General features: G+C 41.3%; 1 protein-coding gene across 3 annotated transcripts in view; it reads right to left on the minus strand.

Annotated features, from left to right (window-relative positions):
• Positions 1–25,017, minus strand: part of si:ch211-269e2.1 (cohesin subunit SA-2) — a 51,289-nt gene that overhangs the window by 12,052 nt on the left and 14,220 nt on the right. For all 3 annotated transcript variants that reach the window (XM_014163828.2, XM_014163829.2, XM_014163830.2), the window contains exons 9-19: positions 24,506–24,657; positions 24,331–24,404; positions 23,776–23,899; positions 23,240–23,338; positions 19,334–19,413; positions 18,662–18,769; positions 18,428–18,548; positions 18,225–18,342; positions 16,447–16,550; positions 651–743; positions 163–249 (exon numbers count right to left, since the gene is read on the minus strand). In XM_014163828.2, coding sequence (XP_014019303.1) covers positions 163–249; positions 651–743; positions 16,447–16,550; positions 18,225–18,342; positions 18,428–18,548; positions 18,662–18,769; positions 19,334–19,413; positions 23,240–23,338; positions 23,776–23,899; positions 24,331–24,404; positions 24,506–24,657 — 1,160 coding nt within the window. The remainder of the gene's footprint in view (positions 1–162; positions 250–650; positions 744–16,446; positions 16,551–18,224; positions 18,343–18,427; positions 18,549–18,661; positions 18,770–19,333; positions 19,414–23,239; positions 23,339–23,775; positions 23,900–24,330; positions 24,405–24,505; positions 24,658–25,017) is intronic.

Below are 25,017 nucleotides of genomic sequence, written 5' to 3' on the forward strand. Positions count from 1 at the left end.
GTCATTTAGCAAACACTTTTACAATATGTGCATTCAACTAAATTAGGTAAGACGATCACATATCACAATCACTGGAATTTTGCATTTGTTGACAATTCAACTTTTACAAGAACAATGTAAAAGTGCTAGCTGGCTATAAAGCACATTTTCAAGTAAGCTGACCTGTGGGAATTCCGCATTAGGTGAGTCTGGGTGTAAAAACTGAGGTATCTTCAAAAGAGATGCCACAGTTTCTGGGCTTCCTGAATACTAGGAATATAATGATCACAATCATCATTATCATATCACAATTATCACAACCATCATCATCATTGTTTTGATTAGTCTGCACACCAGTTTGTTCATTGTAGCAAAAGCCATGTGAGTTGTGAGATTGTTAGACGGAATATAACCGGTCACCTGCTGGATTGTAATGCCCTCTAGTGGCAGTAGCCTTAACAGATATTAACTAGCAGGAGGATAACAAGTGTAATATCAATACAATCATTATTGTCATTCTCTTAACATCATCAGTAGCAGCATTATCAATATCATCATCATCCTTTCTGTCACCACCAGCCCTCCTGCACTGGTGTAATATGTTCCCATGAAAGAGTGTGTTTTACTTAACTTGTGTGTGTGTGTGTGTGTGTGCGTGTATATGTTCTTACCTTAATCAGCAACTGTGGTAGTACATTGAGGAAGTGTTCAGTGAGTCTGCCACAATCATCTACCTGAGACTTTTTTTCTCTGGCACTTACCACCTGTCAAAAACAGTGTTACATTTACAAGATTTGAAAATATATATATATATATATTAGTATTATTAACCCATCCACCACCCATACACACACATTATTATTATTATTATTACTACTACTAATACTGCATACACTACCGTTCAAAAGTTTGGGGTGACTTAGAAATGTCCTTGATTTTGAATGAAAAGCAACATTTTCGTCCATTAAAATAACAGATAAGAAATAAAGTGTAGACATTGTTAATGTTGTAAATGACTATTGTAGCTGGAAACGGCTGATTTTTTTATGGAATATCTAAATAGGCGTACAGAGGCCCATTATCAGCAACCATCACTCCTGTGTTCCAATGGCACGTTGTGTTGGCTAATCCAAGTTTATAGTTTTAAAAAGGCTAATTGATCATTAGAAAACCCTTTTGCAATTATGTTAGCACAGCTGAAAACTGTTGTTCTGATTAAAGAAGCAATAAAACTGGCCTGCTTTAGACGAGTTGAGTATCTGGAGCGTCAGCATTTGTGGGTTCGATTACAGGCTCAAAATGGCTAGAAACATGTCAGTCTATTCTTGTTCTGAGAAATGAAGGCTATTCCATGCAAGAAATTGAAGATCTGGTACACCGCTGTGTACTACTACCTTCACAGAACAGCGCAAACTGGCTCTAACCAGAATAGAAAGAGGAGTGGGAGGCCCGGTGCACAACTGAGCAAGAGGACAAGTACATTCGAGTGTCTAGTTTGAGAAACAGATGCCTCACTAGTCCTCTATTGGCAGCCTCATGAAATAGTACCCGCAACACACCAGTCTCAACGGCAACAGTAAAGAGGCGAGTTTCTCTGTCCAGCGTCTGTATTCTTTTTCCCATCTTAATCTTTTATTTTTATTGGCCAGTCAGCGATACGGCTTTTACTTTGCAACACGGCCTAGAAGGCCAGCTTCCCGGAGTCGCCTCTTTACTGTCGATGTTGAGACTGTTGTTTTGCAGTCCCACATACCAGTCAAAATTTGGACACACCTACTCATTCCAGGGTTTTTCTTTATTTTTTACATTGTAGAATAATAGTAAAGATATCAAAACTAAGAAATATCACAAATGGAATCATGTAGTAACCAAAAACAAAAGTTAAACAATTCAAAATATATTTTATATGTGAGATTCTTCAAAGTAGCCACCCTTTTCCTTGATGACCGCTTTACACACTCTTGGCATTCTCTCAACCATGAGGTAGTCATCTGGAATGCATTTCAATTAACAGGTGTACCTTGTTAAGTTAATTTGTGGAATTTCTTTCCTTCTTAATGCGTTTGAGCCAATCAGTTGTGTTGTGACAAGGTAGGGTTGGTATACAGAAGACAGCCCTATTTGGTAAAAGACCAAGTCCATATTATGGCAAGAGCAGCTCAAATAAGTAAAGAGAAATGACAGTCCATCATTACTTTAAGACATGAAGGTCAGTCAATGTGGAACATTTCAAGAACTTTGAAAGTTTCTCCAAGTGCAGTCGCAAAGACCATCAAGCGCTATGAAGAAACTGGCTCTTATGAGGACCGCCACAGGAAAGGAAGACCCAGAGTTACCTCTGCTGCAGAGGATAAGTTCATTAGAGTTATCAGCCTCAGAAATCGGCAAATAACTGCACCTCAGATTGCAGCCCAAAGAAATGCTTCACAGAGTTCAAGCAACAGACACATCTCAACATCAACTGTTCAGAAGAGACGGCGTGAATCAGGCCTTCATGGTCAAATTGCTGCAAAGAAACCACTACTAAAGGACACCAATAAGTAGAAGAGACTTGCTTGGGCCAAGAAACTCGAGCAATGGACATTAGACCAGTGGAAATCTGTCCTTTGGTCTGATGAGTCCAATGAGTCCAAATTTGCGATTTTTGGTTCCAACCGCTATGTCTTCCCTGTGGCTCAGTTGGTAGAGCATGGTGTTTGCAACGCCAACATGGTGTGTGCAACGCTAGGGTTGTGGGTTTGATTCCCACGGGGGGCCAGTATGAAATGTATGCATTCACTACTGTAAGTCGCTCTGGATAAGAGCACCTGCTAAATGACTAAAATGTAAAAAATGTCTTTGTGAGACGCAGAGTTGGTGAATGGATGATCTCTGCATCTGTGGTTCTCACCATGGAGGAGGTGTGGGGGTGCTGTGCTGGTGACACCGTCAGTGATTTATTTAGGATTCAAGGCGCACTTAACCATCATTCTGCAACGATACTCCATCTCATCTGATTTGCGCTTGGTGGGACTATCATTTGTTTTTCAATAGGACAATGACCCAAAACACACCTCAAGGCTGTGTAATTGCTATTATTTGACCAAGAAGGAGAGTGATGGAGTGCTGCATCAGATGACCTGGCCTCCACAATCACCAACTTCAACCGAAAGGAGTTGGTTTGGGGTGAGTTGCGCCGCAGAGTGTAGAAACAGCAGCCAACAAGTGCTCAGCATATGTGGGAACTCCTTCAAGACTGTTGGAAAAGCATTCCAGGTGACTACCTCATGAAGCTTTTTGAGAGAATGCCAAGAGTGTACAAAGCTGTCAAAGGCAAAGGGTGGCTACTTTGAAGAATAAAAAATTTAAAAATATATTTTATGTGTTTAACACTTTCCTGGTTACTACAGTGGGGGAAAAAAGTATTTGATCCCCTACTGATTTTGTACATTTGTCCACTTACAAAGAAATTATCAGTCTATAATTTTAATGGTAGGTTTATTTGAACAGTGAGAGACAGAATAACAACAAAAAAATCCAGAAAAACACATGTCAAAAATGTTATAAAATTATTAGCATTTTATTGAGGGAAATAAGTATTTGACCCCTCTGCAAAACATGACTTAGTACTTGGTGGCAAAACCCTTGTTGGCAATCACAGAGGTCAGACGTTTCTTGTAGTTGGCCACCAGGTTTGCACACATCTCAGGAGGGATTTTGTCCCACTCCTCTTTGCAGATCTTCTCCAAGTCATTAAGGTTTCGAGGCTGACGTTAGTCAACTCGAACCTTCAGCTCCCTCCCCAGATTTTCTATGGGATTAAGGTCTGGAGACTGGCTAGGCCACTCCAGGACCTTAACCTGTTATGGCTAGGGGGCAGTATTTTCACGGCTGGATAAAAAACATACCCGATTTAATCTGGTTACCACTCCTACCCAGTAACTAGAATATGCATATACTTATTACATATGGATAGAAAACACTCCAAAGTTTCTAAAACTGTTTGAATGGTGTCTGTGAGTATAACAGAACTCATTTGGCAGGCAAAAACCTGACAAGGTTTCAGGCAGGAAGTGGCCTGTCTGACAAGGTGTCGTTCTTCTTGTCTCTGTTTATTGAAGAGTGAGGATCTTAGCTGTCCCGTGACACTTCCTACGGCTGCCATAGGGTCTCAGAAGGCGGCAAAAAGCTGAATCGTGGCTTTGCAGGCTCTGGCTGAAAAAAAGTAGCGCGTTTGGGTAGTGGCTGGTTACAGTACTGTGAGACTCAGGCTCGTGCCCGCGTCGACCGAAAGCTTTGTTTACTTTCCTCAGTTTAGCTAAAAGGAGATTCCCGGTCAGAATATTATCGCTTTTTTTACGAGAAAAATTGCATAAAAATGGATTTTAAACAGCGGTTGACATGCTTCGAAGTACGGTAATGGAATATTTAGATTTTTTTTGTCACGAATTGCGCCATGCACGCGACCCTGATTTACCATTTCAGATAGTGTCTGGGACGCACGAACAAAACGCCGCTATTCGGATATAACGATGGATTATTTTGGACCAAACCAACATTTGTTATTGAAGTAGCAGTCCTGGGAGTGCATTCTGACGAAGACAACAAAAGGTAATGAAACTTTTATAATAGTAAAGCTGATATTGGTGAGTGCTAAACTTGCCGGGTGTCTAAATAGCTAGCCCGTGATGCCTGGGCTATGTACTTAGAATATTGCAAAATGTGCTTTCACCAAAAAGCTATTTTAAAATCGGACATATCGAGTGCATAGAGGAGGTCTGTATCTATAATTCTTAAAATAATTGTTATGCTTTTTGTGAACGTTTATCGTGAGTAATTTAGTAAAATGTTAGCGAATTCCCTGGAAGTTTGCGGGGGGTATGCTAGTTCTGAACGTCACATGCTAATGTAAAAAGCTGGTTTTTGATATAAATATGAACTTGATTGAACAAAACATGCATGTATTGTATAACATAATGTCCTAGGGTTGTCATCTGATGAAGATCAAAGGTTAGTGTTGCATTTAGCTGTCTTCTGGGTTTTTGTGACATTATATGCTAGCTTGAAAAATGGGTGTCTGATTATTTCTGGCTTGGTACTCTGCTGACATAATCTAATGTTTTGCTTTCGTTGTAAAGCCTTTTTGAAATCGGACAGTGTGGTTAGATAAAAGGAGAGTCTTATCTTTAAAATGCTGTGAAATAGTCATATGTTTGAAAAATTGAAGTTTTTGTATTTTAGAGGAGTTTGTATTTCGCGCCACGCCCATCATTGGATATTGGAGCAGGTGTTCCGCTAGCGGAACGTCTAGATGTAAGAGGTTAATGTGCCTCTTCTTGAGCCACTCCTTTGTTGCCTTGGCCGTGTGTTTTGGGTCCTTGTCATGCTGGAATACCCATCCACGACCCATTTTCAATGCCCTGGCTGAGGGAAGGAGGTTCTCACCCAAGATTTGACGGTACATGGCCCCGTCCATCGTCCCTTTGATGCGGTGAAGTTGTCCTGTTCCCTTAGCAGAAAAACACCCCCAAACCATAATGTTTCCACCTCCATGTTTGATGGTGGGGATGGTGTTCTTGGGGTCATAGGCAGTATTCCTCCTCCTACAAACACAGCGAGTTGAGTTGATGCCAAAGAGCGCCATTTTGGTCTCATCTGACTACAACACTTTCACCCAGTTGTCCTCTGAATCATTCAGATGTTCATTGACAAACTTCAGACGGGCATGTATGTGCTTTATTGAGCAGGGGGACCTTGCGGGCGCTGCAGGATTTCAGTCCTTCACGGCGTAGTGTGTTAACAATTGTTTTCTTGGTGACTATGGTCCCAGCTGCCTTGAGATCATTGACAAGATCCTCCCGTGTAGTTCTGGGCTGATTCCTCACCGTTCTCATGATCATTGCAACCCCACGAGGTGAGATCTTGCATGGAGCCCCAGGCCGAGGGATATTTACAGTTCTTTTGTGTTTCTTCCATTTGCGAATAATCGCACCAACTGTTGTCACCTTCTCACCAAGCTGCTTGGCGATGGTCTTGTAGCCCATTCCAGCCTTGTGTAGGTCTACAATCTTGTCCTTGACATCCTTGGAGAGCTCTTTGGTCTTGGCCATGGTGGAGAGTTTGGAATCTGATTGATTGATTGCTTTTGTGGACAGGTGTCTTTTATACAGGTATTGTTATACAGGTAACAAACAGATTAGGAGCACTCCCTTTAAGAGTGTGCTCCTAATCTCAGCTCGTTACCTGTATAAAAGACACCTGGGAGCCAGAAATCTTTCTGATTGAGAGGGGGTCAAATACTTATTTCCCTCATTAAAATGCAAATCAATTTATAACATTTTCGACATGTGTTTTTCTGGATTCTTTTGTTGTTATTCTGTCTCTCACTGTTCAAATAAACCTACCATTAAAATTATAGACTGATAATTTCTTTGTCAGTGGGCAAACGTACAAAATCAACAGGGGATCAAATACTTTTTTCCCCTCACTGTACGATTTAAGAAACAAGTCATCTGGAGTAGGCAGTGCCATAAGTAAGTAAGTAAACTGTGATTGGACCAAAGAGTTAATCAATCAGATTTTTCCATAAATAGACAAGTATTTACCTCTCCATGGTTGCTCAATCGTATCTATTTTTGCAAACTTTCTATTGAAATTGATTGTGGTAAGTTAATTTATATTTTTTGAGATGTGAATACCAAGTAGGTCTACTTCACCAGCCACCAATTTTATTGGTAAACTACAAGGTAGTGTAAACACTGTCTTTTAACGATCCAATATGTAATCTGGTGCACTTGTCATAATTAGGTTTTAGTCTAGAGGCTAGAAAAGTGATCAAGATCTTCAATGAGACTGCGCAAGGATACAGATTCCAGACAAGAAAAAAAAACGTATCAGTCATCGGCATACATTGACACTTGTTTTTATCCCCTGGATTTCTAACACCTTGATGTTCTTGTTGGATCTAATTTTAATAGCTAGCATTTCAATGGCAATAATAAATAGATATGGAGACAACGGACAGCCTTGTTTTACTCCTTTTAAAAGCTCAATACTTTGAGAAGTAACCATTAATTTAACATTTTATATCAGGGGTTGCTGTACATAACTTTAACCCATTGTATAAGAGATTCACCGAAATTAAAGTAATCCATGCATTTATATATACACCGTAAATTCCGGACTATAAGCCGCAACTTTTCCCACGCTTTGAACTTCGCGACTTAAACAATGACGCGGCTAATATATGGATTTTTCCGCTTTCAAATTTGTGGGTCCTGACAGTGTGGGGCATTGTCAAAAAAATTGAAAGGCTGGACTGATGCGTGTTGAAGAGGGCTCAGCGGGGGATTTGCCTCCGGATGAAAGTGACGAGAGCGACAATAAAAACGATCCAATATCGGATGAAGCAATTCTGAGGCTATTCAACTCCGACACCGAAGGAGATGGTTTCAGTGCACAGAAGGAGGAAGATAGTGACCAATGACTTTCTTGGTAGGCTACTGTTTACTGCTCATTTTTTATTTTTTGTTACAAGCCGTGTTTCATTAAAGCCCATTTATTTTTGTTACAAGCCGTGTTTCGTTAAAGCCTATTTATTTTTGTTACAAGCCGTGCTTCGTTAAAGCCTGTGTAAAGTTCATTTGTTTCAATGTACCGGTAGGCACCTGCGGCTTATAGACATGTGCGGCTTATTTATCCTGTTAGGGCTAGGGGGCAGTATTGACACGGCTGGATAAAAAACATACCCGATTTAATCTGGTTACCACTCCTACCCAGTAACTAGAATATGCATATACTTATTACATATGGATAGAAAATACCCTAAAGTTTCTAAAACTGTTTGAATGGTGTCTGTGAGTATAACAGAACTGAAATGGCAGGTCAAAACCTGAGAGATTCCTTTACAGGAAGTGGCCTGTCTGACCATTTCTTGAACTTCTTTTCCATCTCTATCTTTTACTAAGGATCTCTGCTCTAACGTGACACTTCCTACGTCGTCCATAGGCGCTCAGAGCCCGGGAAAAACCTGAATGTCGTCATCCCAGCCCCAGGCTGAAACACATTATCGCCTTTCTCAAGTGGCCGATCAAGGGACTCTGGGCTTAGGCACGTGACCTGACCGCCCCCGCCTTTGTGATTTTTTTCCTCTGTTTGCCGAAAAGGAGATTCCCGGTCGGAATATTAGCGCTTTTCTATGAGAAAAATGGCATAAAAATGGATTTTAAACAGCGGTTGACATGCTTCGAAGTACGGTAATGGAATATTTAGAATTTTTTTGTCACGAATTGCGCCATGCGTGCGACCCTTCTTTACCATTTCGGATAGTGTCTGGAACGCACGAACAAAACGCCGCTATTCGGATATAACGATGGATTATTTTGGACCAAACCAACATTTGTTATTGAAGTAGCAGTCCTGGGAGTGCATTCTGACGAAGACAACAAAAGGTAATCAAACCTTTATAATAGTAAATATGATTATGGTGAGTGCTAAACTTGCCGGGTGTCTAAATAGCTAGCCCGTGATGCCTGGGCTATGTACTTAGAATATTGCAAAATGTGCTTTCACCAAAAAGCTATTTTAAAATCGGACATATCGAGTGCATAGAGGAGGTCTGTATCTATAATTCTTAAAATAATTGTTATGCTTTTTGTGAACGTTTATCGTGAGTAATTTAGTAAAATGTTAGCGAATTCCCCAGGAGTTTGCGGGGGGTATGCTAGTTCTGAACGTCACATGCTAATGTAAAAAGCTGGTTTTTGATATAAATATGAACTTGATTGAACAAAACATGCATGTATTGTATAACATAATGTCCTAGGGTTGTCATCTGATGAAGATCATCAAAGGTGAGTGCTGCATTTAGCTGTCTTCTGGGTTTTTGTGACATTATATGCTAGCTTGAAAAATGGGTGTCTGATTATTTCTGGCTTGGTACTCTGCTGACATAATCTAATGTTTTGCTTTCATTGTAAAGCCTTTTTGAAATCGGACAGTGTGGTTAGATTAACGAGAGTCTTGTCTATAGCTGTAAAATAGTCATATGTTTGAGAAATTGAAGTAATAGGATTTTTAAGGTTTTGAAAATCGCGCCACAGGCTTCAAGTGGCTGTTACGTAGGTGGGACGAATTCGTCCCGCCTAGCCCAGAGAGGTTAACCTGTTGGCGATAGGGGGCAGTATTTGCACGGTCGGATAAAAAAACATACCCGATTTAATCTGGTTACTACTCCTTCCCAGTAACTAGAATATGCATATAAGTATTGGCTTTGGATAGAAAACACCCTAAAGTTTCTAAAACTGTTTGAATGGTGTCTGTGAGTATAACATAACTCATATGGCAGGCAAAAACCTGAGAAGATTCCTTACAGGAAGTGGCCTGTCTGACCATTCCTTGAGCTTCTTGACTCTGTTTATTGAAGACTGAGGATCTTTGCTGTAACGTGACACTTCCTACGGCTCCCATAGGCTCTCAGAAGGCGGGAAAAAGCTGAATGATGTAATTCCAGCCCCAGGCTGAAACACATTAGCACTTTTGGCAAGTGCTCTATCAGAGGACAATGGGCTGAGGCGCGTGCACGAGTCGACCCCATGTTTTTATTTTCTATCGTCTTTGAACCTAAACACAGATTCCCGGTCGGAATATTATCGCTTTTTTTAACGAGAAAAATGGCATAAAAATTGATTTTAAACAGCGGTTGACATACTTCGAAGTACGGTAATGGAATATTTAAAAAATTTTTGTCATGAAATGCGTCGTGCGCGTCACCCTTCTTTACCATTCGGATAGTGTCTTGAACGCACGAACAAAACAGAGAATATTTGAACATAACTATGGATTATTTTGAACCAAACCAACAGTTGTTATTGAAGTAGAAGTCCTGGGAGTGCATTCTGATGAAGACAGTAAAGGTAATAACATTTTTCTTATAGTAAATCTGATTTTGGTAAGTGCTAAACTTGGTGGGTGTCCAAATAGCTAGCCCTGTGATGCCGGGCTATCTACTGAGAATATTGCAAAATGTGCTTTCACCGAAAAGCTATTTTAAAAATCGGACATAGCGAGTGCATAGAGGAGTTCTGTATCTATAATTCTTAAAATAATTATGTTTTTTGTGAACGTTTATCGTGAGTAATTTAGTAAATTCACCGGAAGTTTGCGGGGGGTATGCTAGTTCTGAACGTCACATGCTGGTTTTTGATATAAATATGAACTTGATTGAACAAAACATGCATGTATTGTATAACATAATGTCCTAGGGTTGTCATCTGATGAAGATCAAAGGTTAGTGCTGCATTTAGCTGTGGTTTGGGTTTATGTCACATTATATGCTAGCTTGAAAAATGGGTGTCTGATTATTTCTGGCTGGGTACTCTGCTGACATAATCTAATGTTTTGCTTTCGATGTAAAGCCTTTTTGAAATCGGACAGTGTGGTTAGATTAACGAGAGTCTTGTCTTTAAAATGGTGTAAAATAGTCATATGTTTGAGAAATTGAAGTAATAGCATTTCTAAGGTATTTGAATAACGCGCCACAGGATTCAACTGGCTGTTGAGTAGGTGGGACGCATTCGTCCCGCCGACCCTAGAGAGGTTAAACAGCTTGGAAAATTCCAGAAAATGATGTCATGGCTTTAGAAGCTTCTGATGTGCTAATTGACATCATTTGAGTCAATTGGAAATGTACCTGTGGATGTATTTCAAGGCCTACCTTCAAACTCAGTGCCTCTTTGCTTGACATCATGGGAAAATCAAAAGAAATCAGCCAAGACCTCAGAAAAAAACAATTGTAAACCTCCACAAGTCTGGTTCATCCTTGGGAGCAATTTCCAAACGCCTGAAGGTACCACGTTCATCTGTACAAACAATAGTACTCAAGTATAAACACAATGGGATCACGCAGCCGACATACTGCTCAGGAAGGAGACGCGTTCTTTCTCCTAGAGATGAACATACTTTAGTGCCAAAAAGTGCAAATCAATCCCATAACAACAGAAAAGGACCTTGTGAAGATGCTGGAGGAAACGGGTACAAAAGTATCTATATCGACATAACCTGAAAGGCCACTCAGCAAGGAAGAAGCCACTGCTCCAAAACCGCCATAAAAAAGCCAGACTATGGTTTGCAACTGCACATCGGGACAAAGACTTTTTGGAGGAATGTCCTCTGGTCTGATGAAACAAAAATAGAACTGTTTGTCCATAATGACCATCGTTATGTTTGGAAGCCAAAGAACACCATCCCAACCGTGAAGCACGAGGGTGGCAGCATGATGTTGTGGGGGTGCTTTGCTGCAGGAGGGACTGGTGCACTTCACAAAATAGATGGCTTCATCAGGAAGGAAAATTATGTGGATATATTGAAGCAACATTTCAAGACACCAGTCAGTAAATTAAAGCTTGGTCGCAAATGGGTCTTCAAAATGGACAATGACCCCAAGCATACTTCCAAAGTTGTGGTAAAATGGCTTAAGGACAACAAAGTCAAGGTATTGGAGTGGCCATCACAAAACCCTGACCTCAAACCTGGGCAGAACTGAAAAAGCGTTTGTGAGCAAGGAGGCCTACAAACCTGACTCAGTTACACCAGCTCTGTCAGGAGGAATGGGCCAGAATTCAACCAACTTATTGTGGGAAGCTTGTGGAAGGCTACCCGAAACGTTTGACCCAAGTTAAATTTAAAGGCAATGCTACCAAATACACTCAATTAGTATGGAAACTTCTGACCCACTGGGAATGTGATGAAATAAATAACAGCTGAAATTTGTAAGTCGCTCTGGATAAGAGCATCTGCTAAATGACTTAAATGTAAATGAAATAAATCAATCATTCTCTCTACTATTATTCTGACATTTCAAATTCTTAATAAAGTGGTTTTACTAGGATTAAATGTCAGGAATTGTGAAAAACTGAGTTTAAATGTATTTGGCTTAGATGTATGTAAACTTCAACCGTGTGTGTGTGTGTGTGTGTGTGTGTGTATATATATATATATATATATACACAGTAACGGTTTAGACATTAATGGCTGTGTGTTGTGTTATTTTGAGGGGACAGCAAATGTACACTGTTATAAAAGCTGTACACTCACTACTTTACATTGTAGCAAAGTGTCATTTCTTCAGTGTTGTCACATGAAAAGATATACTCAAATATTTACACAAATGTGAGGGGTGTAATCACTTTTGTGAGATACTGTATATACAGTGGGGAGAACAAGTATTTGATACACTGCCGATTTTGCAGGTTTTCCTACTTACAAAGCATGTAGAGGTCTGTAATTTTTATCATAGGTACACTTCAACTGTGAGAGACGGAATCTAAAACAAAAATCCAGAAAATCACATTGTATGATTTTTAAGTAATTCATTTGCATTTTATTGCGTGACATAAGTATTTCATACATCAGAAAAGCAGAACTTAATATTTGGTACAGAAACCTTTGTTTGCAATTACAGAGATCATACATTTCCTGAAGTTCTTGACCAGGTTTGCACACACTGCAGCAGGGATTTTGGCCCACTCCTCCATACAGACCTTCTGCAGATCCTTCAGGTTTCAGGGCTGTCGCTGGGCAATACGGACTTTCAGCTCCCTCCAAAGATTTTCTATTGGGTTCAGGTCTTGAGACTGGCTAGGCCACTCCAGGACCTTGAGATGCTTCTTACGGAGCCACTCCTTAGTTGCCCTGGCTGTGTGTTTTGGGTCGTTGTCATGCTGGAAGACCCAGCCACGACCCATCTTCAATGCTCTTACTGAGGGAAGGAGGTTGTTGGCCAAGATCTCGTGATACATGGCCCCATCCATCCTCCCCTCAATACGGTGCAGTCGTCCTGTCCCCTTTTCAGAAAAGCATCCGAAAGAATGATGTTTCCACCTCCATGCTTCACGGTTGGGATGGTGTTCTTGGGGTTGTACTCATCCTTCTTCTTCCTCCAAACACGGCGAGTGGAGTTTAGACCAAAAAGCTCTGTTTTTGTCTCATCAGACCACATGACCTTCTCCCATTCCTCCTCTGGATCATCCAGATGGTCATTGGAAAACTTCAGACGGGCCTGGACATGCGCTGGCTTGAGCAAGGGGACCTTGCGTGCGCTTCAGGATTTTAATCCATGACGGCGTAGTGTGTTACTAATGTTTTTTTTTTTGAGACTGTGGTCCCAGCTCTCTTTAAGGTCATTGACCAGGTCCTGCCGTGTAGTTCTGGGCTGATCCCTCACCTTCCTCTTGATCATTGATGCCCCACGAGGTGAGATCTTGCATGGAGCCCGACCGAGGGTGACTGACCGTCATCTTGAACTTCTTCCATTTTCTAATAATTGCGCCAACAGTTGTTGCCTTCTCACCAAGCTGCTTGCCTATTGTCCTGTAGCCCATCCCAGCCTTGTGCAGGTCTACAATTTTATCCCTGATGTCCTTACACAGCTCTCTGGTCTTGGCCATTGTGGAGAGGTTGGAGTCTGTTTGATTGAGTGTGTGAACAGGTATCTTTTATACAGGTAACGAGTTCAAACAGGTGCAGTTAATACAGGTAATGAGTGGAGAACAGGAGGGCATCTTAAAGAAAAACTAACAGGTCTGTGAGAGCCGGAATTCTTACTGGTTGGTAGGTGATCAAATACTTATGTCATGCAATAAAATGCAAATTAATTACTTAAAAATCATACAATGTGATTTTCTGGATTTTTGTTTTAGATTCCATCTCTCACAGTTGAAGTGTACCTATGATAAAAATTACAGACCTCTACATGCTGTGTAAGTCGGAAAACCTACAAAATCGGCAGTGTATCAAGTACTTGTTCTTTATGTCCAGACCAGTTCTTTATGTCCATTACATGTAAGAAATATTTCATATAGTCCTCATTATATCCTGTTTTATACTGACAAAAAAAGGAAAAAGGAACATAGATGCTAATGACTGCCAGTAAAAATGTGTTTCAGGTATTCCTTTAAGGGTAGTGTGATGCCTAAGTTTAACTTAGAATCGACTCGGACATAGCCATGGCACGATAGCCAAGAATACATGTACCACTAAAAATCCAGAGCGAGTAAACCTGTAAAACCAACCCTCTCTCCAACCACACACATTGTGTTTTTATTCCAGGGTCGTTTTACACCTAGACCTATATCATTAGGATCAAGAATACAAAAGGTAGCGTAAATAACTTATATAGAAATATATAATATCCCTCTCGCTTAGAGAAGTGCTTCCATAAGACAGTTATTGTGTTGGTTCTACCGCTAACTTTAATCTGTTTATCCCAGTGTTAAACAGCCCACACACACACACACACACACACACACACACACACACACACACACACACTAAAGTCAACAACCCTGTTGACAATACATAATCCATTTGCCGGTGTGTATCGGAACAATAACATGTCCTTTACATTTTTAATATTGAGATACATTTGTTAAATGTAAAAACATAATGACACCAATTATTTTCGGATCGTATAGGCCTACTCCAATAGACAACCTAGGCAGGTTTTTAAATATTTAATCCTTTATCCTAGATTTTAAATATATTTGCCATTGCAATCAGTACAATATAAAATCATGTAAGCCTTGAATTTTAAGTGATACTCATTCTTGAATATCATTCCAGAAAGGATTTGTAAGAGAACAATAAAACGAGAGTTGTGTTACATAAATGTATTTCTGTTCAACGAAAAATGCCAAAATATATAAAAACGTCCCTTTTTCACGACCCTGTCTTTCAAAGATAATTAGTAAAAATCCAAATAACTCCACAGATCTTAATTGTAAAGGGTTTAAACACTGTTTCCCATGCTTGTTCAATGAACCATAAACAATGAATGTACATGCACCTGTGGAACGGTAGCTAACAGCTTACAGACGGTAGGCAATTAAGGTCACAGTTATGAAAACTTAGGACACTAAAGAGGCCTTTCTACTGACTCTGAAAAACACCAAAAGAAAGATGCCAAGGGTCCCTGCTCATCTGCGTAAACATGCCTTAGGCATGCTCCAAGGAGGCATGAGGACTGCAGATGTGGCCAGGGCAATAAATTGCAATGTCCGTACTGTGACACACCTAAGACATCGCTACAGGGAGACAGGATGGACAGCTGATCATCCTCGCAGTGGCAGACCACGTGTAACACCTGCACAGGATCGTTACATCCCAACATCACACTTGCGGGATAGGTACAGGATGGCAACAACAACTGCCCGAGTTACACCAGGAATGCACAATCCCTCCATCAGTGCTCAGACTGTCCGCAATAGGCTGAGAAAGGCTGGACTGAGGGCTTGTAGGCCTGTTGTAAGGCAGGTCCTCACCGGCACCAACGTCGCCTATCGGCACAAACCCACCGTCGCTGGACTAGACAGGACTGGCGAGCAAAATGTGTTCTTCACTGACGAGTAGTGGTTTTGTCTCACCAGGGGTGATGGTCGGATTTGCGTTTATCGTCAAAGGAATGAGCGTTACACCGAGGCCTGTACTCTGGAGCGGGATCGATTTGGAGGTGGAGGGTCCGTCATGGTCTGGGGCGGTGTGTCACAGCATCATCGACTGAGCTCGTTGTAATTACAGGCAATCTCAATGCTGTGTGTTACAGGGAAGACATCCTCCTCCCTCATGTGGTACCCTTCCTGCAGGCTCATCCTGACATGACCCTCCAGTATGACAATGCCACCAGCCATACTGCTCGTTCTGTGCATGATTTCCTGCAAAACAGGAATGTCAGTGTTCTGCCATGGCCAGCGAAGAGCCCGGATCTCAATCGCATTGAGCACGTCTAGGACCTGTTGGATCGGAGGGTGAGGGCTAGGGCCATTCCCCCCCAGAAATGTCCGGGAACTTGCAGGCGCCTTGGTGGAAGCGTGGGGTAACATCTCACATCAATAACTGGCAAATCTGGTGCAGTCCATGAGGAGGAGATACACTGCAGTACTTAATGCAGCTGGTGGCCACACCAGATACTGACTGTTATTTTGACCCCCCTTTGTTCAGGGACACATTATTCCATTTCTGTTAGTCACAGGTCTGTGGAACTTGTTCAGTTTATGTCTCAGTTGTTGAATCTTGTTATGTTCATACAAATATTTACACGTTAAGTTTGCTGAAAATAAATGCAGTTGACAGTGATCAGACGTTTCTTTTTTTTGCTGAGTTTATATTTTAAGGCCAAAAACATAATCACAAGCAACAACTGGAGTTCAATCACAGATACAATTAAAAGCAGGGGTTTCATCCAACATTTACCTATCCATTCATGTGAAAGATGCATTTTCCAACAGGGCAGTACTACGCTGCGGTCTGATTCCCTAATCTTCTCCCCAAAGAGTGCACTTACTCAAAGCGTTAGGTTGGAGGTGTAATACATATGGTATACACTCTGTTACCAATCCAATGTTCTTAAATCCTTGTGGGGGAGTAAATGAGTCCATACATCAGGGAGAATGGATGATAATGGTAATTGCGCTTCAGCCTCTCCAACACACTGACCTTCTTGCATGTGCTCCTTCCCGCCAGCAGGGGTCCCTCTACTGCCTGACGCACTGATGCCACCAATAACTCTACAACCAGAGACTGCTCTTCAGCACTCAGATCTGAGGACACACACATCATATGATATGATGTACACATAGAAACAAACACACAAATGCATATTACAGGACAGACAGCTTTTGCACGATGCATACACCCTCTGGCGCTATTGCTCTGTCACTTAGCATAGGCTAGTTTAGCTTGGGTTTAGAACAAACATGAAACCGTTTGATAGTTTAGCGCTCAGTTGTGCGTTAGGTTAAACGTGATTGCACGTTAAAACTCCCTTTGAAGGCTAAACCGGAATTAACCAAGGAGAGAGCAATAGATCCCATTTATTCAAAACAGCACTATTCCCTGGCTTATATTCCATATTAGAGTGCCATTCTGGACACCATTCCTGGTTTTCCCAGTTCTAAATCAGATGCTGATGTCATGTGGCTCAGAGTGTGGGTGTAAGCAAACATACAGTCATTGGAGTACACACACATTGTTAAACATGTAGGCTTGAAAATCTAATTAAAATAAATGTATCACAATTACTTTTAGAAACACTTTTAGAAATGATTGTTTAATAACTAGGATAAGATGTCAATAAGTGTGTATATTTAAAAAAAAAATGAAATTATTAATTTACACAGTTTACAGGACAGGACTCTTATTATGAAGGATTCCAAAAAACAACGTGACCCGGAAATGCTTCAGATTCAAAACAAGAGGATGGCGGGGCAAGCGAAGCCTGGCAAAGATTTTGGACGAAGGGACGAGAGGTCGGAAATGGCGGTGAATAGTGCAGACGAAATGGAGAAAAAGTTAGTGAAGCAACAGCTGAATAGCCACAGCAAAACATACAATATCATAAGTCAAGCCAAGCTATTGTTTATAGGGGAAATATGAGCAAGATATTATTTTGCGGCAAACAACATTACAGTTGAAACTTAATTTAGCCAAAGAAAATGTCTCAACAGAATGAAACAAAACACTTATGAACTAGTTGAAAGTTTTGAACAGGCTATATTGCAGCAATTACCAACAAAAGGCTAGTGCCTACCGTACCCAACAAATGACATCAATAGGCTAATAATAATAATATTTATTTTACAACAGGCCTACTTGTAACCTAACTATATACAGAGCACACAATAAAAAAAAAAGACATATCATACTTAATTTAACCAACAAAAATGTCTCAACAGAATGAAACAAAACCCATTTTGTGTATTTCAATTGAGTTAGATGAATAAACATGCCTACAATAACAATGATATAAAATAAATTATAAATACAAAAATAAATAAAAGTTCAAAAATTACATCCTACCTGAATATCGAGTTGCACACAGTAGTCTGCATTTGGCAACACCAACATTGTTCTCAGACATTCCCCTTGTAGGCGTTTCACTATAGGCATACCACAGAGTTTCTAAACCATACTGTACTGTCTTTGGGCATACTCTTTTTCCTCAAATTTTCATTTATGTCAAGGAAAGATGCCTCCATCTTCGCAATCAACAGTTGCCAAGGCTCCTCTCTCACTTTCCTCAGCAGCAGGAGCAGGCATGCCAGGCAGCGCAAAAGGAGTGAGAGAATGGTGGTGTATGATAGGTAGCCAAATCTGGGATTTATTTTCTCCCGGACAATTGACCAACTACAATTTTATTTATCGGCTTTTCATTATAATTTTTGCGGCCGAAAGCCGGCAATTACCGGCTAGCGGAAACCCTGACACACACTGACCTGCATCCTGAGTGGAGGGGTCCTGTAGAAGTAACGAGGTAAGAGATGACCAGTCCTTCAGCATGGCACCAGCACAGTCCCACAGACTGTCCACCAGGTATACTACATGCTGATGGAGCTAGAAAGAGAATACACACATTCACAGTCCACCTGTGCAGATGTATAAACAGAATACATACCAACACACAGGCACTTTCTCTTACCTCACTGTCCTGGTAGAAGTGCAGCAGAGCCCTCACTCTGGCTGTCGTCAGCTGTGTGTGTGTGTCCTGCTCATTCGCCCCCTCTCTGAGGTCAGATGTCTGAGTAGGGGAGCTGAGCAGCCTGACAGCAGAGATGAGAATGTCACCAGTGACTCTGGCTCCCATTCACTTACTCTCACTATTATAGATACCCCAACTAATGTATATGGTCTATGGCCAACCCACTGCACTGACCGTGTGTAGAGCAGCTCTCCTGCGGTGGTAGCCAGAGGGCGATGTGAGGAGTATACCAACTGGAACAGCTGCTTATAGTCCTCTGGATTAATAACCTCATCAGCTGACCTGAGAGGTAGGGGAAGAGGGGGGTGGAAAGAGAAAGAAAAGGAAAGAGGGGGCGATGGCCAAAGAAAGATAGATGGCCAAAGAGAGAAGAAAGGGGAAGTTGATGAAGTATTTTAGAATGGATGTCATACTAACATCTTTATCCTCAAACTTTTGGTGATGTAGCAATACGAGAGCGCCTCCGACAATTCCCCGTGAAATGACCTGCTACAAACAAGCAGAGAATTGAACAGTCATTTTGACCGAGTGGCATGCATGATAATGTGTATCCAAGTCTCTGTGTTGTGGTGTCAAATTTCATATTCACTTTCACTAGACATTTGAGGATTTGAAAGCGTTCAGAAATAAACAGCGCAACTCAAAAGCATAAATTATAACCTAACAACAGAGGAGATTCTGGGCTCTCTCTGAATGTTCAGACAAACAGCAATGACCAAACCCAATAAATACCGTATATGTCTCTGGATAGTGTGTGTGTGTGTGTGTGTGTGTGTGTGTGTGTGTGTGTGTGTGTGTGTGTGTGTGTGTGTGTGTGTGTAGAGTAAAAGAGAGACAAGGACTCACTGGGAGATGAGTGTGAGTAGTCTCAGGGTCTGTACTGCCACCTCGTGGTCCTTGTCCAGAGTCATAGAGATCATCCTGTCCTGTAGAGAGCAGATAGTAAAGAGTTAAAAGGGGCAATCTGCAGTTGAAATGATAACAGAGCCTCTGTTTTAGAATAAAGCTGACACACACACACACACACAGTACCAGTCAAAAGTTTGGACACACCAAATCATTCCAGGGTTTCTCTTTATTTTGTCTATTTTCTACATTGTAGAATAGTGAAAACATCAACACTATGATATAACAGATATGAAATGTAGTAAACAAAATAGTGTTAAACAAATCAAAATATATTTTAGATTCTTCAAAGACGCCACCCTTAGCCTTGATGACAGCTTTGCACACCATTTGCATTGTCAACCAGCTTCATTTTATTTAACCAGGTCAGCCAGTTGAGAACAAATTCTCATTTACAACTGCGACCTGGCCAAGATAAAGCAAAGCAGTGCGACAAAAACAACAGAGTTACACAAACAAACGTACAGTCAATAACACAATAGACAAAAATCTATGTACAGTGTGTGCAAATGTAGAAGAGTAGGGAGGTAAGGCAATAAACAGGCCATATATTTTTTTTTTCACCTTTATTTAACCAGGTAAGCTAGTTGAGAACAAGTTCTCATTTACAACTGCGACCTGGCCAAGATAAAGCAAAGCGACACAAACAACACAGAGTTACACATGGAATAAACAAGCGTACAGTCAATAACACAATAGAATATATATATTTTTAAAGTCTATATACAGTGTGTGCAAATGGCGTGAGGAGGTAAGGCAATAAATAGGCCATAGTAGCGAAGTAATTACAATTTAGCAAATTAACACTGGAGTGATAGATGAGCAGATGATGTGCAAGTAGAAATACTGATGTGCAAAAGAGCAGAAAAGTAAATAAAAACAATATTGGGATAAGGTAGGTAAATCGGGTGGTCTATTTACAGATGGGCTATGTACAGCTGCAGTGATCAGTTAGCTGCTCAGATAGCTGATGTTTAAAGTTAGTGAGGGAAATATAAGTCTCCAGCTTCAGCGATTTTTGCAATTCGTTCCAGTCACTGGCAGCAGAGAACTGGAAGGCGGCCAAAGGGGATGTTGGCTTTGGGTATGACCAGTAAGATATACCTGCTGGAGCGCGTGCTATGGGTGGGTGTTGTTATCGTGACCAGTGAGCTGAGATAAGGTGGAGCTTTACCTAGCATAGACTTATAGATGATTTGGAGCCAGTGGGTCTGGCGACGAATATGTAGCGAGATCCAGCCGACTGGAGCATACAGGTCGCAGTGGTGGATGGTATAACGGACTTTGGTAACAAAACGGATGGCACTGTGATAGAATGCATCCAGTTTGCTGAGTAGAGTATTGGAAGCTATTTTGTAGATGACATCGCCGAAGTCGAGGATCGGTAGGATAGTCAGTTTTACTAGGGTAAGTTTGGTGGCGTGAGTGAAGGAAGCTTTGTTTCGAAATAGAAGGCCGATTCTAGATTTGATTTTGGATTGGAGATGTTTTATATGAGTCTGGAAGGAGAGTTTACAGTCTAGCCAGACACCTAGGTATTTGTAGTTGTCCACATATTCTAGGTCAGAACTGTCCAGAGTAGTGATGCTAGTCGGGCGGGGGCAGAGAACGGTTGAAAAGCATGCGTTTGGTTTTTACTAGCGTTTAAGAGCAGTTGGAGGCCATGGAAGGAGTGTTGTATGGCATTGAAGCTCGTTTGGAGGTTAGTTAACAGTGTCCAAAGAAGGGCCAGATGTATAGAGAATGGTGTCGTCTGCGTAGAGGTGGATCAGAGAATCACCAGCAGCAAGAGCGACAACATTGATATATACAGAGAAAAGAGTCGGCCCGAGAATTGAACTCTGTGGCACCCCCATAGAGACTGCCAGAGGTCCAGACAACAGGCCCTCCAATTTGACACACTGAACTCTATCTGAGAAGTAGTTGGTGAACAAGGCGAGGCAGTCATTAGAGAAACCAAGGCTATTGAGTCTGCCGATAAGAATGCGGTGATTAACAGAGTCGAAAGCCTTGGCCAGGTCGATGAAGACGGCTGCACATTTACATTACATTTAAGTCATTTAGCAGACGCTCCTATCCAGAGCGACTTACAAACTGGTGGATTCACCTTATGATATCCAGTGGAACAACCACTTTACAATAGTGCATCTAAATCTTTTGAGGGGGGGGGGGGGTTAGAAGGATTACTTTATCCTATCCTAGGTATTCCTTAAAGAGGTGGGGTTTCAGGTGTCTCCGGAAGGTGGTGATTGACTCCGCTGTCCTGGCGTCGTGAGGGAACTTGTTCCACCATTGGGGTGCCAGAGCAGCGAACAGTTTTGACTGGGCTGAGCGGGAACTGTGCTTCCTCAGAGGTAGGGAGGCGAGCAGGCCAGAGGTGGATGAACGCAGTGCCCTTGTTTGGGTGTAGGGCCTGATCAGAGCCTGAAGGTACGGAGGTGCCGTTCCCCTCACAGCTCCGTAGGCAAGCACCATGGTCTTGTAGCGGATGCACAGTACTGTCTTTTATTAATGGCGGTTATGATATCGTTTAAGACCTTGAGCATGGCTGAGGTGCACCCATGACCAGCTCAGAAACCAGATTGCATAGTGGAGAAGGTACGGTGGGATTCAAAATGGTCGGTGATCTGTTTGTTAACTTGCCTTTCGATTACAGGCTAGAAACAAATAACTTTTGCCTTCCCAGCGCTGCTGAATAAAGTGCTGAATTTGGCATCAACAGCCACTCCATATTTTTTATTTTCATTTAACCAGGCAAGTCAGTTAAGAACAAATTCTTATTTACAATGACGGCCTAGGACCAGTGGGTTAACTGCCTTGTTCAGGGGCAGAACGACAGATTTTTACCTTGTCAGCTCGGGGATTCGATCTTGCAACCGTTCGGTTACTAGTCGCCACAACTTTCTTCTGAAACTCGTCAGTCTACTCTTGTTCTGAGAAATGAAGGCTATTCCATGCGAGAAATTGCCAAGAAACTGAAGATCTTGTACAAACGGTGTGTACTACTCCCTTCACAGAACAGCGCAAACTTGTAAGAGATCTTCAGTTTCTTGGAAATTTCTCGCATGGAATAGCCTTCATTTCTCAGAACAAGAATAGACTGACGAGTTTTATAAAAGTTAGTTATTTGTTTCTGGCCATTTGAGCCTGTAATCGACCCACAAATGCTGATGCTCCAGATACACAACTAGTCTAAAGAAGGCCAGTTTTACATTTTAGTCATTTAGTAGATGCTCTTATCCAGAGCGACTTACAGTAGTGAATGCATACATTTCATTATTATATATTTTTTTCTTCGTACTGGTCCCCCGTGGGAATCAAACCCACAACCCTGGCGTTGCAAACACCATGCTCTACCAACTGAGCCACACAGGCTTCTTTGATCAGAACAACAGTTTTCAGCTGTGCTAACATAATTGCAAAAGAGTTTAATGATCAATTATCCTTTTAAAATGATAAACTTGGATTAGCTAACACAACTTGCCATTGGAACACAGGAGTGATGCCTATGTCAATATTCCATAAAGAAAATTTGCCGTTTCCAGCTACAATGGTCATTTACAACATTAACAAAGAATTTCTGATCAATTTTATGTTATTTTAATGGACAAAAACATTGCTTTTCTTTAAAAAAACAAGGAAATGTCTAAGTGACCCCAAACTTTTGAACGGTGGTGTGAATTACATGTATTTAAATCATAAAATGTATGTAGCAACAGCGGATTGCCCATTTAACACGCATGCATCTACCCACACAAAAACACAGGCAAACACGCACATACACACACATACTGGGTCGTGTGCAGGCACATGTACTGTACCCACATATACACACACACACTGTACCTTGAAGCGGCTGTTGAAGAGGTCTAGTTTGGGCAGGAGGAGCGGGTCTCCATACAGACCCTGTAGCCCCAACACACACTTCAGACGCACGTCAGGTAGCTAGGGGGAGGGGGAAGAGTGTGTGTACAGTTTAAAATGGTGTTTATGTGTAACAGAGTGAATTCTGTCCCTGTCCTCCTCAACCAGGACATGATCCCAGCATCCTCTGCACAATACATCATCACTTGAAGCAAACTGCAAACTAAGAATCTATCCTGTCACACCTTGAGTGACAGTTAACTTTAGAGCTCAGGGAGAATGACATCAGCTAACATCTTGCAACATATGGTTAGATTCTGCAATTGTGACAACAAAATAATGTGTTCTAACGAGAAAAGAAATGACAACAGGATACACTGACTTAAAACTTCAACAAGCATTTTGGTTTCTGCAAGTAAAGATGGTTAAGCTAAAAGTTAATTAACCAAGACACCTAACTAAATGTGTCTTTGTGCAGGCTACATGTTTTTGTTGTGGTGGTGGTTGTTGTTGCTTACCTTGTCATGCATCATCCAGCCCATGTATTTGAGGTAGCTATCAGTCAGAAACACTGGACTGTAAAGTTTCATCCATACAGCCAGCTCTTCCATACACATGGACCGGATCTCTGGGAGCACATCCCTACAGAGGACAAAATGTAAACAATTACATTTATTACAAGTACAGTACCAGTCAAAAGTTGACACCTAGAATGCCAAGAGTGTGCAATGCTGTCATCAAGGCAAAGGGTGGCTACTTTAAAGAATCTCACTTGTATGATTACTACAAGTTTCCATATGTGTTATTTTATAGTTTTGATGTCTTCACTCTTGTTCTACAATGTATAAAATAGTAAAAAATAAAGAAAAACCCTGGAATGAGTAGGTGTGTCCAAACTTACTGTAGGAGTAATACAGTACATGCCAATACTTTCCAAAAACATTTCAATAGTCTACTTCAACTGTCTAAATACTTATTTCGAAAATGCATTTGAAAGTAATATAATAAATATTTCAATCCAGGTCTGAATTGAAAACACAAAATGGGGTGAGTAGAGTAAATAGCATGCTTACCGGTATCTCTTCAGGAAGACTCCTTTGAATATGGCATCCATCATGTTCTCTATCTCCACCCTTCTATCCTGCAGCTGAAGAAGTTACATGTAAAATGTGGTGTGAACACACACACACACACACACACACACACACACACACACACACACACACACACACACACACACACACACACCTCTGTGGTCTTCCTGTGTATTCTCTCCAGTCTTGGTGAGTTGCGTCTTCCTGATGTCTTGGTTCTCTCCACCTCGCCCAGTCTCTGGCTGTTCTCTATACTCACACTCAGACTAAGGGCTACTCCAATCAGAGAGCTTAGCAACTTCATTGCTATGGGGGTCACAATAGGAGGAGGTCATACAGATTCAACATCCTGGTGGAGGTTGCTACAGCTGCAACTCCTTGCTCTATTGCACTCTTTTTTTTAATATGATTAAATACAATCTTTTATAAACAATACAAAAAATACACATACAAACGACGACATCATACAAACATCAACTACATCACACCTGCCAAGACCCACATCTCCAGCTCCCGTACCACTTTTCGCCACATGGCCTCAAAATGCACGAGTCTCTGTCGCCCACACTTTCAATTTTTAGATTGTAAAGCATTTGATCTTTCCATTGTGTAAACAGAGGATTGGAACATTTCTAGTTTAAAGATATATATTTTTTCTTTATGATT

The sequence above is a fragment of the Salmo salar genome, chromosome ssa21, assembly GCF_905237065.1.
Source record: "Salmo salar chromosome ssa21, Ssal_v3.1, whole genome shotgun sequence".
In the NCBI taxonomy this organism is placed as follows: domain Eukaryota; kingdom Metazoa; phylum Chordata; class Actinopteri; order Salmoniformes; family Salmonidae; genus Salmo; species Salmo salar.